The following is a 13616-nucleotide window of genomic DNA, read 5'->3' on the forward strand; positions in this document are numbered from 1 at the left end:
TCACAAGATTTTATTGTATGTTATAGAACATTTACTGTGGCACACTGCCCCAGAAATCAACATCAAATTTCACTCCTACATTACTAAACCTCAATCAGTTGGGCTTTTCTTCCCATCATAATTAGATGACGTTGGAATTAAAAGCTTTAAACAAGGTTCAAACGCCATTGAGACAATCGGTGACTTCACAACCAATAACCTTTGGGAGCAATGGACATGATGTGCTCTTTTTCATGGATGCAGTTGATTACAGCCGTTTTGACACTCCTGAGAGAAGTCCATGACGTCGCAGAAGCTGACGTCACATGTGACGTAGACGAAGTCGTGTCGGCGGGGAATCTCGAACATGTCGAAAGAGAAGCGGGTGGCCTTGTCCGCAGATCCAATAATGTGCACGAAATGATTCGACTCACATCTACAAGTAAAGGAATTACATATTGGTTAGTCACAATTGTTAAGTTGTGATGGTTTAAGTAGAAATGAAGATTTACAATGGTTATGACGGTTTATAATGCTAGCCTATTGAAAAACCACGCAGCAGACATATGGATACCTCACTCAGATACACTATGCTGGCTCCGATCCAACCTTGTTTTAGCCCCATGTTCACTACTAAAGGCCATCTGAAGGTTGACGTGTGTTCACAACAGTTAGGGCCACCTGAAGGCTGATGTAAGATCAATGTTCATTCGTTAAGGCCACCTGAAGGTTGATGTGTGATCAATGTTCCATAGTTAAGGCCATCTGACGGTTGACGTGTGATAAATGTTCCATAGTTAAGGCCATCTGAAAGTTGGCGTGTGATCAATGTTCATTAGTTAAGGCCATCTGAAGGTCGATGTGTGATCAGTGTTCATTCGTTAAGGCCATCTGAACGTTGGCGTGTGATCAATTTTTATTAGTTAAGGCCATCTGAAGGTTGACAGGTGATCAATGTTCATTCGTTAAGGCCATCGATGAACCGTCATGCAATCATTGTTTGTACTAATTACTTAGTATTTGACAAGAAAGAATTTGCTCACCTGTCCATAATAAGAGACACCATGGTAGAGTTATCTCTCCTGTTGTCAGGGCTGATATAACAGTTGTCAACCACCAGTTTAACATCTGCAGTGCTCTTGGTTTGAACTTGGACGTAAACACGAGCCCCCACGTTCACAGACACATGGTTCTCTGATATCTGATTGGTGAAACTGCTGTCGTTGAATAGTTTGATGTCCGCTTGGTGACCTTTGACTTTGCTGGAGGACTGGACATGGATGGCGTTGTTGACGTCAACTGGGGAGACAGTGACGAAGTCCACCTCATGGCGAGGACGAAGACATTGAATGTCGTAGCGCCACAGGACGCGGTCTGCGAGGCTTGTCAGAGGATCAACGTGGTATTCAACAAGGTAGTTTGTAAAAATGTAATCGGTGCCATTTTCCTGGAAGACAAATTTGGAAACAACATGGAAAAATGTATTCAACATCCTATATATTTCATACTATCCATAGCAAATGAGCTTATTTCAATTTCAGTTTAACTTCCAGCCTTCATATTGACCCTTGAGGAATAACAAAAAGGCAAATTTGAATGAAAAGGGAATGAAAAAGTTCAGTTCAATGAGAGAAACAAACGTGGTCAAACATTTCCTCATTTTTGTAGTGCTGATAACTATGGTATTATGACGTTAACGCGTGCGGTCATTTCCAGATTCTGTCTCACAATGTTCAAGGAATCACACAGATATCAATAACCGAGCACGATGTCAACATCCGGGTAACCTTCGCCAACTACAATAACATCCCTGACCCCCCTCCTCACTGCATGTATCAGATTTTGATTCTGAGATTGGTGTATTGTGTTCTATTCTTGACGGAGGACTTGTTGCGATATCTCAAGACTTTGTTCTGGAGGATCTCTCTGGCGTATTCTACGACCCATGATATCCCAAACATGTTCATTAGGATTGAGACCTGGCCCCCTTGCGGACCAAGGTAGAGTTGCTACCGCCTCTTTACCTAACAAATAACCTACACATTACTCCCCACACTACAATCCACAGCATACCTGTCCAAAACCCTGTACACTTCAGTTACCAACATAAATGCTCATACTTCCCCATGCTAAAATCCACAACATCCCCCACGCCATTTGACGTCAACAAATCCCAAACGTACCTGCAGAAAACTCCCCACACTAACATCGTCAACCTGTACAACTCACCTTCATATGTGTATTGCAATCAGAGTAGGTGTAGTTGAATACCAGAACATGTCCTCTGACAATGCCATGACAGATTCCAGTCGACATGAAGATATTTGAGGAAGAGTGGTCGTCAGCACCAAACATGTCCATGTTCACTTCCACCACCCAGTTGTTCGTCTCACAGACCAAAGTAAATGCTTTCTGAAGATCTAGATGGGCCGACAAAAATCATGGTTGGATATAAGCATGATTACCTTTTTAGAAATTTGGACACATTTAGCAGGTATTGTAAATATAATCGGAGCAAAAGCCCGAAACCAAACATGTAGTGAGAAGGGCGATGAAAGATTTAAATCTAAAAAACACAACTATAAAATTGTAAAAACAGAAATGTACGTAGCACAACAGAATATTAGAATTGTTATTTCCTCTCAGCTTACATGAATAAATAATTATTTGCATTGAATAAATAAGTCAGATTTTGAGAAATCATAAGTTCTGTTCACGAGATAAATTATTGACAGAAACTGTTAGTTGCTATTTGGATAAATTATTTCGGCTAAGGCATAAAATATTTTATCATATACCCTTAAAAAGGTAGGTGAACCTGAACTTTCAATTTGAATAGGAAATATAAGCGTCAACAATCTTTTCAAAGACAGACATCTTTTGAACACACCACCTGTTCTCTTTATCACCACCCTAAACACAACGCAAGGGATTCACGTGCACAAAGCAGTGGTCCCGTACACGCTTTGACGGTTTTAAGAAGGTCGATAAATCTCTGAAGACCATTAATTTTCACAATCATCTTGCATCACACAGTTGTTAGTGTTTCTTTCTAGTCGTATTTTTTGTTTGAATATGTAAATCGTACACATGCAAATTTTACGTCACACACCAATCATCTTTCAAGAGCGACTACTGTACAAACAACTATGGTCATAAGGAAGTATAAGTGGTGATGCACTCTCAAAACATTCATTATAATCATATCAACATTGATAGACTCCGATATATTTCCCAATGTTTTCAATCGTAGATTAAAAATGAAGTTCCGCTACTATTGTGGTATATTTTCAGTGATTGATATGATATTTAGAATGTTTCATTATACATTAATTATACACCGAAGTTAGAGGATTAACAATTTCCTAGGCGGTTTGCTATTTTAAAGTTTTGCTAGCAAACTAATGGAGTCATATTCATTTAAATAACTGTCTGTAGGCTCTTAAGCTCATCATTATTTGTAGCCCAATGTGCTGATCTGGTCAACGTGCTCGAGTCATTGCTAATGACTTCAGTTGCAGCCTACGAACAATAGAACGTCTTAGACAGCACTGATGACCGTCCACGTAGTAGTCGACCCCTTTAACACCACGTCGCCAGGACCGTCATATCGTCCATCAACACCTCTCGTTAACCTAGCCATAGCTCTTGTGTTCAGAAAACAAGTGAACGATTGCCATATTTAAAAAAAATAGATTCAAATACACCATTGATACTTAATGTCATTTCCAATACTACGGCGTTTCTTTTGCCTTTCAGTATATATACCATATCATTGGCTTACGAATGACGTAATGCTACGAACGTTTTGTAGATAGAGTCCCTGCTGTTTTAACATGTCAATTATATATAAATGATGCATATGTTGGAAGATTCATTTACTTACTGTTTTCGTTAGAGGAACCATCTGACATAGGAACAGCATTATAGTCATAGCCTCCAACTGAGCTGCGTCCATAAACGTGAATGCCGAACCTGCAGTCCGGGGTCGTGTTCAGATGGGTCAGAGTGGCCGGAGCTCGTAATGTTGTGACAGAATACTGATGACCACCAACAGATACGTTCCGCCAGTGGCTGTTACCACTAATTTGATTTGTACAATTGCTGTCTACGACAATGCTAAGCTGACGAGTGAATGTGTGGTTGTATCCTTGAAGATCTGGAACAGTATACTCGTGTCCATATTTATTGATTGGTGGTACTATTGACGACAAAGCTGTACACTTAGCATAAGCTCCTGCGAATTTTTGTACACTAATAGGCCTAGAACTTGATATGGTAACAATAGTATCATCAACAAAGCTGTGGACATGGATCTGCCCGGGTTGCAGTGAGAAGGAAGAATGCTTGTCACCTTCAGTCAGAGTAATGGACGTGTTAACTTGAGGTGCAAATATTCGAACCTGATTCACGTCCATTTGATCAGTGAAAGGAATAACATAATCCTTTCCTAGAGAACTTACAGGCGTTATTTGGTCTAGTAACTTCACATTGCAAGCGTTGTCGACAGTGGTGTAACCTGAGCCATAAAATACAGCCACTGGACTTGTACTGAATACCCGTGTACCATGATAATCACATTTGGATGACGGGGAGGTTCCAAAGTGTGCAATGTGAAAAACATCCCGGCTGTTTAACAATACTGTAATATTGTCTCCGTTATGGTACATATTGTTCTGATAACTGAAGGAACACTTTGATGTGAAGAGCACTGCCACGGTCGTGTTGTCTGAAGATGCCGCTATCGACAATGTGGGGTTAGTATTCACAGAGGGAACGATATAGTCAGTGGACAGGGATGACACCGGAATGACGCCAAAGGCACAAGTTGCAGCCGTTAAAGTATCAAACAATGCATACACTTGCACAACACCTGTACAGCTAACTTCAACTGCACTCTTCCGGTATATGCCAAATGTGCTAATGTGATTTGTTTCAGGCAGATTATACCGGTGGAAACTGGTATCTAGCAACATGGTGGATGAACCTGATCCCGATGTCACGTTGCAGCTGGTGCCGTTCTGGTTGGCTGTCAGATATAAGTACATGTGTTCCAGTACATCTGTTCTCCCTGTTGGTGTGTAACTCAGCAAGAAGGAGGATCCTTCAAATGATCCTGAGCCTGAAACGGAACAAAGCATGCATTACCTTACGTGAAACAATTGTACAGAGACAGTTTTAGTTCGTGAAGGACCTACCGGCTCATTATGCAAGACATATTGCAACATACATCGCTTGAGCGGCATATTTCACTTGTATCTTCAGTGCTAAAAAGACTTAGCCATTTGAATAATCTTTGCAGGATTGCGTGGTTGAAACAGTTATATGTATATACACATACCCTTTCTGTTGGAATTTCCCCGTTGTATCATATATTTTATTATTGCTCTCAGATCATATATTTTCATGCTTCAAATTATATACTAGGCGTCATTATTAAAGGGCCAAATGATGTATAGCATATATAAAGAAAGGTTTCTCAGAAATAATAGAACTAAGAGAGTTATCATAATGTTTAATGTGTAGACGAACGTGACACAACGTGAGGTGAGGAGAGGTGAAATTGGGTTTAACGTCGTGCTTGAGAATATTTCGCTCATATGACGACGTGCATGCGTGTGTACGTGTATGTGCGGTTGCTTGTACTAGCCCAGACTGAAGCTGGTTTTATAGTGCTAGCCCACTGAGATACCATGCCGTAGTGAAGCATGAATACCCCACTCAGACACATTATGCTGACTCCGAGCCGACCAGTCCTTGTTGTACCCATTTATGCCGAGCGCCAGGCAGGGACCAACAAGTACCATATTTTAACGTTTTTTTGGTATGACGCGGTCGGGATCGAACCCGCGACCTTCCGCTCTCTGACACACCGTGACATACAGACAAAACCTCCAAACAGCACCAGTAAACATCAGTTGTATTCTCAACTAGAGCTATGCGAAGTCATGGGAGATTCACTGGTGCTGGGTGACGTGTGTACACACGTCGACTGAGTTCATCACAGACATGTTCAATTGGGTTGAGGTCTGGCGAGCATGCTGGCCACTCCATCCGCTCTACACCCTGCTGCCTAAGGAATTCCTTGACAATCCTGGCCCTCTGAGGCCTAGTGTTGTCGTCTTGCAGTAAAAAGGGTCAACCACAAAAGGCATGCATAGCTTGCAGGAATGGTACTGCTATAGGAGCCAGAATCTCGTCCCGATAACGCTGTCCGATAAGATTACCGTCGACCACGTGCAGTGGAGTACGTCCAGTAGGAGTTATCCCTGGCCAAACCATGACCGACCCCCCGCCAAATCGGTTATGCGTGGTCACAGTTGCATCTGTGTTTTGATCTCCATTGCGACGATAAATCTTCTGCCGACCATCATGGAAGGACAAATTGAATCTGCTTTCATCTGTGAAGAGCAAACGAGAAAATTGACGTTGATTCCAGCGGCCCTGCGGTATACTCAAACGCGCCTGCCTGTGACGTGGTGTTAGTGGTGGATGAACTGTAGGTCGCCTACAGCGGAGTCCGGCTGTTCCTGGATATATTCACAAAGTTAACATGGAAGTGTTGTGTCTGAAGATCTGCTGCTTTAAGGAATCTGTTCCATAACGAAGTGTTAATCATGTGCCTATCGTCTCGGATTGTTGTAACTCTGGGGCGACCTGGTCGACGTGAGCATTCCACGGGCCCATTGGCATGAAATTTCTGCCACAGTCTACTAATAGCACTCTGACTCACAGAAACCTGCCGCTGAGTTTGACCAGATTCTAAAAGGCCTATAGCCTGACCCCTTTCAGCAAGTGTCAAAAACCGTTTCACGTTTTGCGCTGCGATTTCAAACAGGTACCTTAACGGTGAACGACAGTGAAAAAGCATCAATGCATGTGTGTTGTCATTCACTTTCCATGGATAGAGCGACTTGCACGTGCACATCATTGACAGAAAGTGGCAGGTGGATTTCCATATTGAAAAATTGAATAAAAAATGTGTTATTTGCTACAGAATGTATCTAACGTTAGAGAACGTACTAATGACATTTCAACGGGCTGATGTGTTTTTTCCGTACTGTTAAGAAAGTTTGTAAACCATTTAGTTGTATATATTTGAAACAAAACGAAGATTTTAAGACTTTTAAGAAATAGTGTTACGAACAGCTTGACCCTTCATTAATGACGCCGAGTAAATGCATGTTTCTAGCTCGCACATATCACAATTAACCAATCAGTATACACTATTTCCAATCAACCTTTAAATGACAGGGTCAATAAATGCACGTCAATAAACTTTAAGAATTATATTTGGAAATTTAGGTTATGCAGAATTGTCTTTGAGGTTATTGTGTTGATCTCAGTAAGATAACCATACTCACCTAATGCTGCACTGTATGTCCAAGATACCAACAAAATAGATACCAACATGGTTCGGGCTTCTGTCGAGACTATTAGGTGCAAATCGAGTAACCCTTTCTGTGTAAATCTCATGCTTATCAAGACACTTGTGTTATGTTCACATGAAAGATTAGAAAACTAGATTCTATAGATACTAACCAAAAAAAGTAAAACTAACTCTTAGAAGGATCATAACAACATATTTTGGACATTTGACTAAATAATTATTTATTGACAAAATCCATATCTGGTGGCAGGAGACAGAGAGACGCGCCCCAAAGGAGTAGCGTTGTGAACACCATCCGCGTACAGGCGAGGCAGTTGCAATGTATTGGACAGATTACTGGAAACAGCAAAGGGGGATGAGGTTCCAGATGTCAGAGTTACCGGCTTGGCCTGCTGACACAGCATATGAAGGGACTTGAGTAGTGAGTGAGTGAGTGAGTGAGTGAGTGAGTGAGTGAGTGAGTGAGTGAGTGAGTGAGGAGTGAGTGAGTGAGTGAGTGAGTGAGTGAGTGAGTGAGTGAGTGAGTGAGTGAGTGAGTGAGTGAGTGAGTGAGTGAGTGAGTGAGTGAGTGAGTGAGTGAGTGAGTGAGTGAGTGACTGACTGACTGACTGACTGACTGACTGAGTGAGTGAGTGAGTGAGTGAGTGAGTGAGTGACTGACTGACTGACTGACTGACTGACTGAGTGTGTAAGCCCGGCTACCCCTGGCAGAAAACCAATTCTAGCCCGGATCTTCACGGGTAGCGCGTGAAGAAGAGTAATGCTTCAACGAAGTTTGTTATAGCACGTGCAACATATGGGCGGGTATTCACCTGCCACAACGTGACCTTACGTCCGTGCATTTCACAAAGGGAGGAACACGAACGATGTGATACATGTGTCAAACTGTATCCTGGACACATTTGGAACCCTATGCGATCACCAGAGATGTCGACATGAAACTATGACTGAACTGTGAACAGTATACTGACGGTGACCTGGAACTAAAATTGGGCATAACACTGTAGGTAAGGACATATGTTGTGCTCCTACATCTGGTTACGTGCGATTCTGCCACTAACTGGTCTCAATCCATGAATTGTCCGTGCTGTTTAAGCTTTGTACTGATTCCGTAAACGAACAAACCGAAAATGGTCATGAGTATTGGATATGGTCATGGTCATAATGACAGGATATGGCTCAACACGAGAGAGGGAGAAACATGTGAAGTATGGGAAATTATATACATTTGGTGCAATATCTCATAGCATTAACAGTACACATAGGGACCAGCCGATTGATAGAACCTAGCCCATTCTACCACCCGTCCAGGTGAAGTTAGGATTGAAGTGGTGTGTTGGGCAAAGGAACGCTGTTCCTGGAACCAGTGGCCCCAATCACTAGAATCCTTGCCTCTACCGACACAGGGGCGCAACCCACGGAAAACAGGTTGCCAAATGCGGTCACCTCTAACAACCAGCAATGGGGCTTTGTGGACCTATTCCACACTTGGGAAGAGCTATTGACGTTACCATGCACTCACCACGAAGAGGTTGCACTTCGCGGGTACCAATTCTTACCCGGATCTCACTCAGTCACATGTTACCGACTCCAAACCGACCAATCCTTACTTTAGAGTGATTTCGATGCTATGCCTTTGTCCCCGAAAACACTGGACAATCTCACCACCAGACAATGGAGGTTTTTTCTTTCGCCTGAAACTGTTTGGTCAGCCAAGCACCTTGCTAATCCGCCGTTACCACAAGTGGACCATCGAATATCAGCTGGACATGCCATAGGTGGACGCCGCAATTCGCTGTACAGAGTTGGGTCCCTTGGGACCCTGTGGGTTCGAATCCACATGGTTCACACTGACAAACAATCATAGTCTTCACTGTTCTTCGTAGCCCTGTGGATAAAGCCACCAAGTTTGTAAGCGAAGGAATGCAGGTTCGAACCCAATCAGCTACACATTATATTGGAAGTTTTCAATATAGTGATATTTTACGACCGTATTCAAGTAGGATCGAAACCTCGAAGTCGGTGTTCATGCTTTACACATATGCTAGTCCAGCTCACAATTTCACGTTGTCACAACGTTATGCTTTCGTCCGTACAACGTTATTCTGTGGACGTTGAGACAACGTTGTGACGTGATATTAACGTTGTCAGTAAGAATGGAAATTACGTTACTGTGACTTCGGTATATTTATGGGATGGTAGTCATCTAATAACATAGGTAAATACATGTAATGCACTACGGTCTTGCTTTCATGTCACACTTGTTCTTACGATTTTCCGGAAAGAGACAGTTTACGTCGCATCAACGTTAACGTTTCAGAAACAATGAAACATAACGTTGTGTAATAGTCGATACACCACGTTTTGACAACGTATATATGAATATGTGGTGAAATAACGGAATAAAATGGCGTAATACTATCGTTCTGACAATGTTGTGTCATGACGTTACCAATATACAATCTTCCCACAACGTTGTCATGGCGTTACAAATCTACAACCTTCCCACAACGTTGTCATGACGGTACCAATCTACAACCTTCCCAAAACGTTGTCATGACGTAACCAATCTACAACCTTCCCACTACGTTGTCATGACGTTACCAATCTACAATCTTCCCACAACGTTGTCATGACGTTACCAATCTACAACCTTCCCACAACGTTGTCATGACGTTACCAATCTACAACCTTCTCACAACGTTGTGATGACGTTACCAATCTACAACCTTCCCACAACGTTGTGATGAAGTTACCGATCTACAACCTTCCCACAACGTTGTGATGACGTTACCAATCTACAACCTTCCCACAACGTTGTCATGAAGTTACCAATCTACAACCTTCCCACAACGTTGTGATGAGGTTACCAATCTACAACCTTCCCACAACGTTGGGGAGTCTGAGTCTTTTATGGTATTTGAAAGGAAACATAAGACACTGGATGACCATGGATATCAGCCTAGATACTGCTTCAGATATAGTTATGATTGAAAATGTTCTGCAGGGGAGAGGTCAAAGAGATGTGGACAACGAGAACAGAAGGCATTAACATCACAAGACAAAAGAAGCTTCTGTGACCAAGTGCTGTGTGGAAGAGTGCATGATGAAACTGTCTTTTAAAGATATCTCCCAACTGAGATTGTCAGTTTCGAGGAAGACCCAACCTAAACAGAGCCGCTTTACTAACAGCCATTGAGAACAATATTCGGGTATCAAGAACAAAGAATGTCAGATGTTCACTTCATCCATGTAGCGCATGAAGTTTGCAGTGTTTGTCGGTGTACTGTATTCAAGATCAGTAAAACCAGGTAAGTTAGGCACAATTGTTTTTTTAGCAGAGGCATTCTTGTAAAGGCGACGAAAAGACGGATCTTTCTTAAAATTTATTTCAGAAGTGGGTTTACTTAAGCTTTTTTTCCATATACGTTGTTTATGTAGGGATTGTGTTAAGTACAATACAGTCATTTATAATGACATATATTATTAGATCTTTTTTATCATGGGAGAGCTGTGAAGGACTGTCTACCAGAAAAGGTTGATCAAAGATCTGACCAGAAAAGGTTGATCAAAGATCTGATCAGAACTTTGATTCCCGGAAGAACGAGGAGGCAAACGTGTGGCTGGATCAGTAGTTTAAAAGGTTGGTTTGCATGTATATTTTCCTAAAGCATTATCATATCATATTTATTATTATTTATAGTACTTCTTTGCATGACACAGTATCTAAAGTCTGAATACACTGATGTTGACAGTGTACACTGATGTGAAAACAACCCTGTCTCAGACAGCTTTTGTTCTTCCTTTCCCCAATCCATCCGCTACTTGTCTCTGTCCCTAAAATCACAGTGTGTACTCACTGATTAATGTGTTTGTTTACAGACATGGAGACCACATGTCGTACTAGACAGAAATCATGCCGCCATCATGCCTTACAAAGAGGCAAATCTGTGATGCCTGTGTTGAAGATTACGTGTATTAGGGCAATCTGGTGATTGGTTATAGCCGTTTTAAGGAGCTCTGGAGAGCGTTCTTCTCATCCGTGAACATACTGATGGTTCGTGAGGTATACCAAGTACCAAGTTGTCAGCATGTATTTGTTTCCCGTTACTGCAGTTATGTAAACTACTGAGAGCAATGATGCTCCTTAGATGTTTCAGAACCTACCAAGTACAGTAATATCACCGCTTGAAAGGTGCCACTGGCAAATGTTGTAAAAAGAAAATCACGATGAATTTGAAAATGTTTACTTCTTGTTCCTGGCAAAGGATTTCCCACAATGCTCTCTGTGCATATAGAGGACCCTTACAAAGAAGGAACTTGGCAAAGGAAGAAGTCAAGACCTTGAAAGACGCAAAACAGGGACAGTTAGCTTTGCAGAGGTTTGTTATTTATGTAACGGTTGTGTAAAATTAATAAAAATGTAGTTTGAAAACTGATTTTGCATCACGACATATTGAACATGTGAAACATAATATTGACAACTCATCCTACAAGAAAGGGCCACTCACTGCCTTATGTGTGTTTACAGCTTCAGTGTATGTATGTAAGTATATTGTTTTCATTATTCAAATATTTTATGTTTACAGGCTACATCGAGAGAAGTATTACAAACATGGAGACAAGACAAAGAGGTCCCTATCTAGTATGTGTCCTTAATAATTGACAACATGGACCAAAACAAGGCAAACCTTCCTGTATTTCCCGAACAACCAAAGGTGCACATGTGTATGACATATTGAATCACTGGCTCCTTAAACCATTAAACAGTTGAAATATATATTTCTTCACCTGAATATCATGAATTTATTCTAATTTATGTAGTTATCTTGTGTAATAAATCATGAATGTTGATATATTTCCTGAACATACTAGTCTTAGACAGGTAGTAATTAATATACAAGTATCTTCAAACATTTCAGATTGATGGCAGCTTGGCACATGTCAAGCACCACCTGCCATGTGTCGTCGATCATGGAAACCGAGCAACCCATGCTGTTGTCTGGAATACATGTATTCCAGGCGATGCAAATGTAAGATGTACAGTGCTTCTGTATGTCCTCAGTCGAACTGCACAGGTAACACTACGAAATATCTTCAGTATGGGTCATGGCCTAATTAATCAAGAAACATATTATGTTCATTTATGGTAAAAAAAATCCTACACAGCCACTATGAAATAGCATTTAATTAATTTACTAAACACTACCTTTTCAGTAGAACCATGGTCATCTACCAGACACGTTGTACTTACAAGCAGACAATTCGCCAAAAGATCATATAAACGTGACCGTTCTGTATTTTTGGGCATTGTTAGTCAAACTGAAAATCTTCAAAACGGTATACATGTGCTCTTTTTGCAATACAGTAATATTCTCTGTAACTTATCTTTGTTACAATCTGTGAACAATTTAATAATCCAATACATGTAGTTGGATTTGTGTTTTCATAGTGACATTCAGTTTTAAGGTGAAACTCTCATTTCTCATGGTGGGCCACACTCATGAAGACGTGGACCAGCTGTTCAGCGTGTTTGCAAAGGAACTGAGAAAGAAACCTGCTGCAACACGTGATGCTCTCCTGCAAGTCCTTGCCAGCAGTAACGACCCAAAGCCCACTGCTACTGTACTGGATGGTGTTTGGGACATGAGGCAGTTGTTTATCAACTGTGATTCACCTAAAGGACACAAGGAGGCACATGTGTTTGTGTTCAGAATGGACGGATCCTCGGTCTCCATGCTTTATATAGATTGGCCAGTGAAATGAGAAACCTACAGAAAAGTTTCATTAGATTTCAAGGTTGACCTGTCAACACTCACACCTGTCACTCTAGACAAGGAAGAGGTAAATGACACCTGTAAAGCCATGGGGAGAGACTTGGCCAAATGGGTGTCGTGTAACTTCAAGCCCTTCATGTCTGCCCCAAGGGAAGAGAAGACCTCTTAAGAAATGTTCAGGAGGCAATAGAGAGTAACCATTAACAAAAATGCAGGAGCAATTAAAGGTATTTTCATTTAATTCCATTTCTTTTGAAATTTATGTTGTAATCTGTTATACAGCGGTAGAGTGCATTGGATGTGTGTGTGTGTGTGTGTGTGTGTGTGTGTGTGTGTGTGTGTGTGAGAGAGAGAGAGAGAGAGAGAGAGATATCTATGGTATTTATGAAAGAATACATGCAGTCATGTGATTAGATGTTCATGTTATTTTCCCCATGTCCGATTTTAACCTGCTTTCAATGATAGTGTAT

At 41.4% G+C, this 13616-nt stretch overlaps 1 protein-coding gene and 1 long non-coding RNA gene across 2 annotated transcripts; one reads left to right on the forward strand and one right to left on the reverse strand.

The window, feature by feature from the left end:
• Positions 1-207: 207 nt before the first annotated feature.
• On the reverse strand, positions 208-7414 carry LOC124287044. Its single transcript, XM_046723515.1, has 5 exons — positions 7344-7414; positions 3866-5101; positions 2209-2399; positions 1023-1426; positions 208-415 (listed from the first exon to the last, which is right to left on the reverse strand). The coding sequence occupies exons 1-5, from the start codon at positions 7390-7392 to the stop codon at positions 232-234; spliced, it is 2064 nt and encodes a 687-aa protein (XP_046579471.1). The 5' UTR covers positions 7393-7414; the 3' UTR covers positions 208-231.
• A 4217-nt stretch (positions 7415-11631) lies between these two features.
• On the forward strand, positions 11632-12434 carry LOC124287053. The gene is made up of 3 exons (XR_006901189.1): positions 11632-11751; positions 11959-12087; positions 12292-12434. It is a non-coding gene; the product is annotated as an uncharacterized LOC124287053 (long non-coding RNA).
• Positions 12435-13616: the final 1182 nt, after the last annotated feature.

The sequence above is a fragment of the Haliotis rubra genome, unplaced genomic scaffold (assembly GCF_003918875.1).
Source record: "Haliotis rubra isolate DU_JTF1 unplaced genomic scaffold, ASM391887v1 Scf1104, whole genome shotgun sequence".
Lineage (NCBI taxonomy): Eukaryota > Metazoa > Mollusca > Gastropoda > Lepetellida > Haliotidae > Haliotis > Haliotis rubra.

What these genes read in the sequence shown, in the direction of transcription:
- LOC124287044 (XM_046723515.1), bottom strand. Translation starts at nt 7,392, where the DNA reads ATGTTGGTATCTATTTTGTTGGTATCTTGGACATACAGTGCAGCATTA. An exon ending in TGGTTCCTCTAACGAAAACA is followed by an intron (nt 2,400 to 3,865) that starts GTAAGTAAATGA and finishes CGGCCCATCTAG; the next exon opens with ATCTTCAGAAAGCATTTACT. An exon ending in ATTGCAATACACATATGAAG is followed by an intron (nt 1,427 to 2,208) that starts GTGAGTTGTACA and finishes TTTGTCTTCCAG; the next exon opens with GAAAATGGCACCGATTACAT.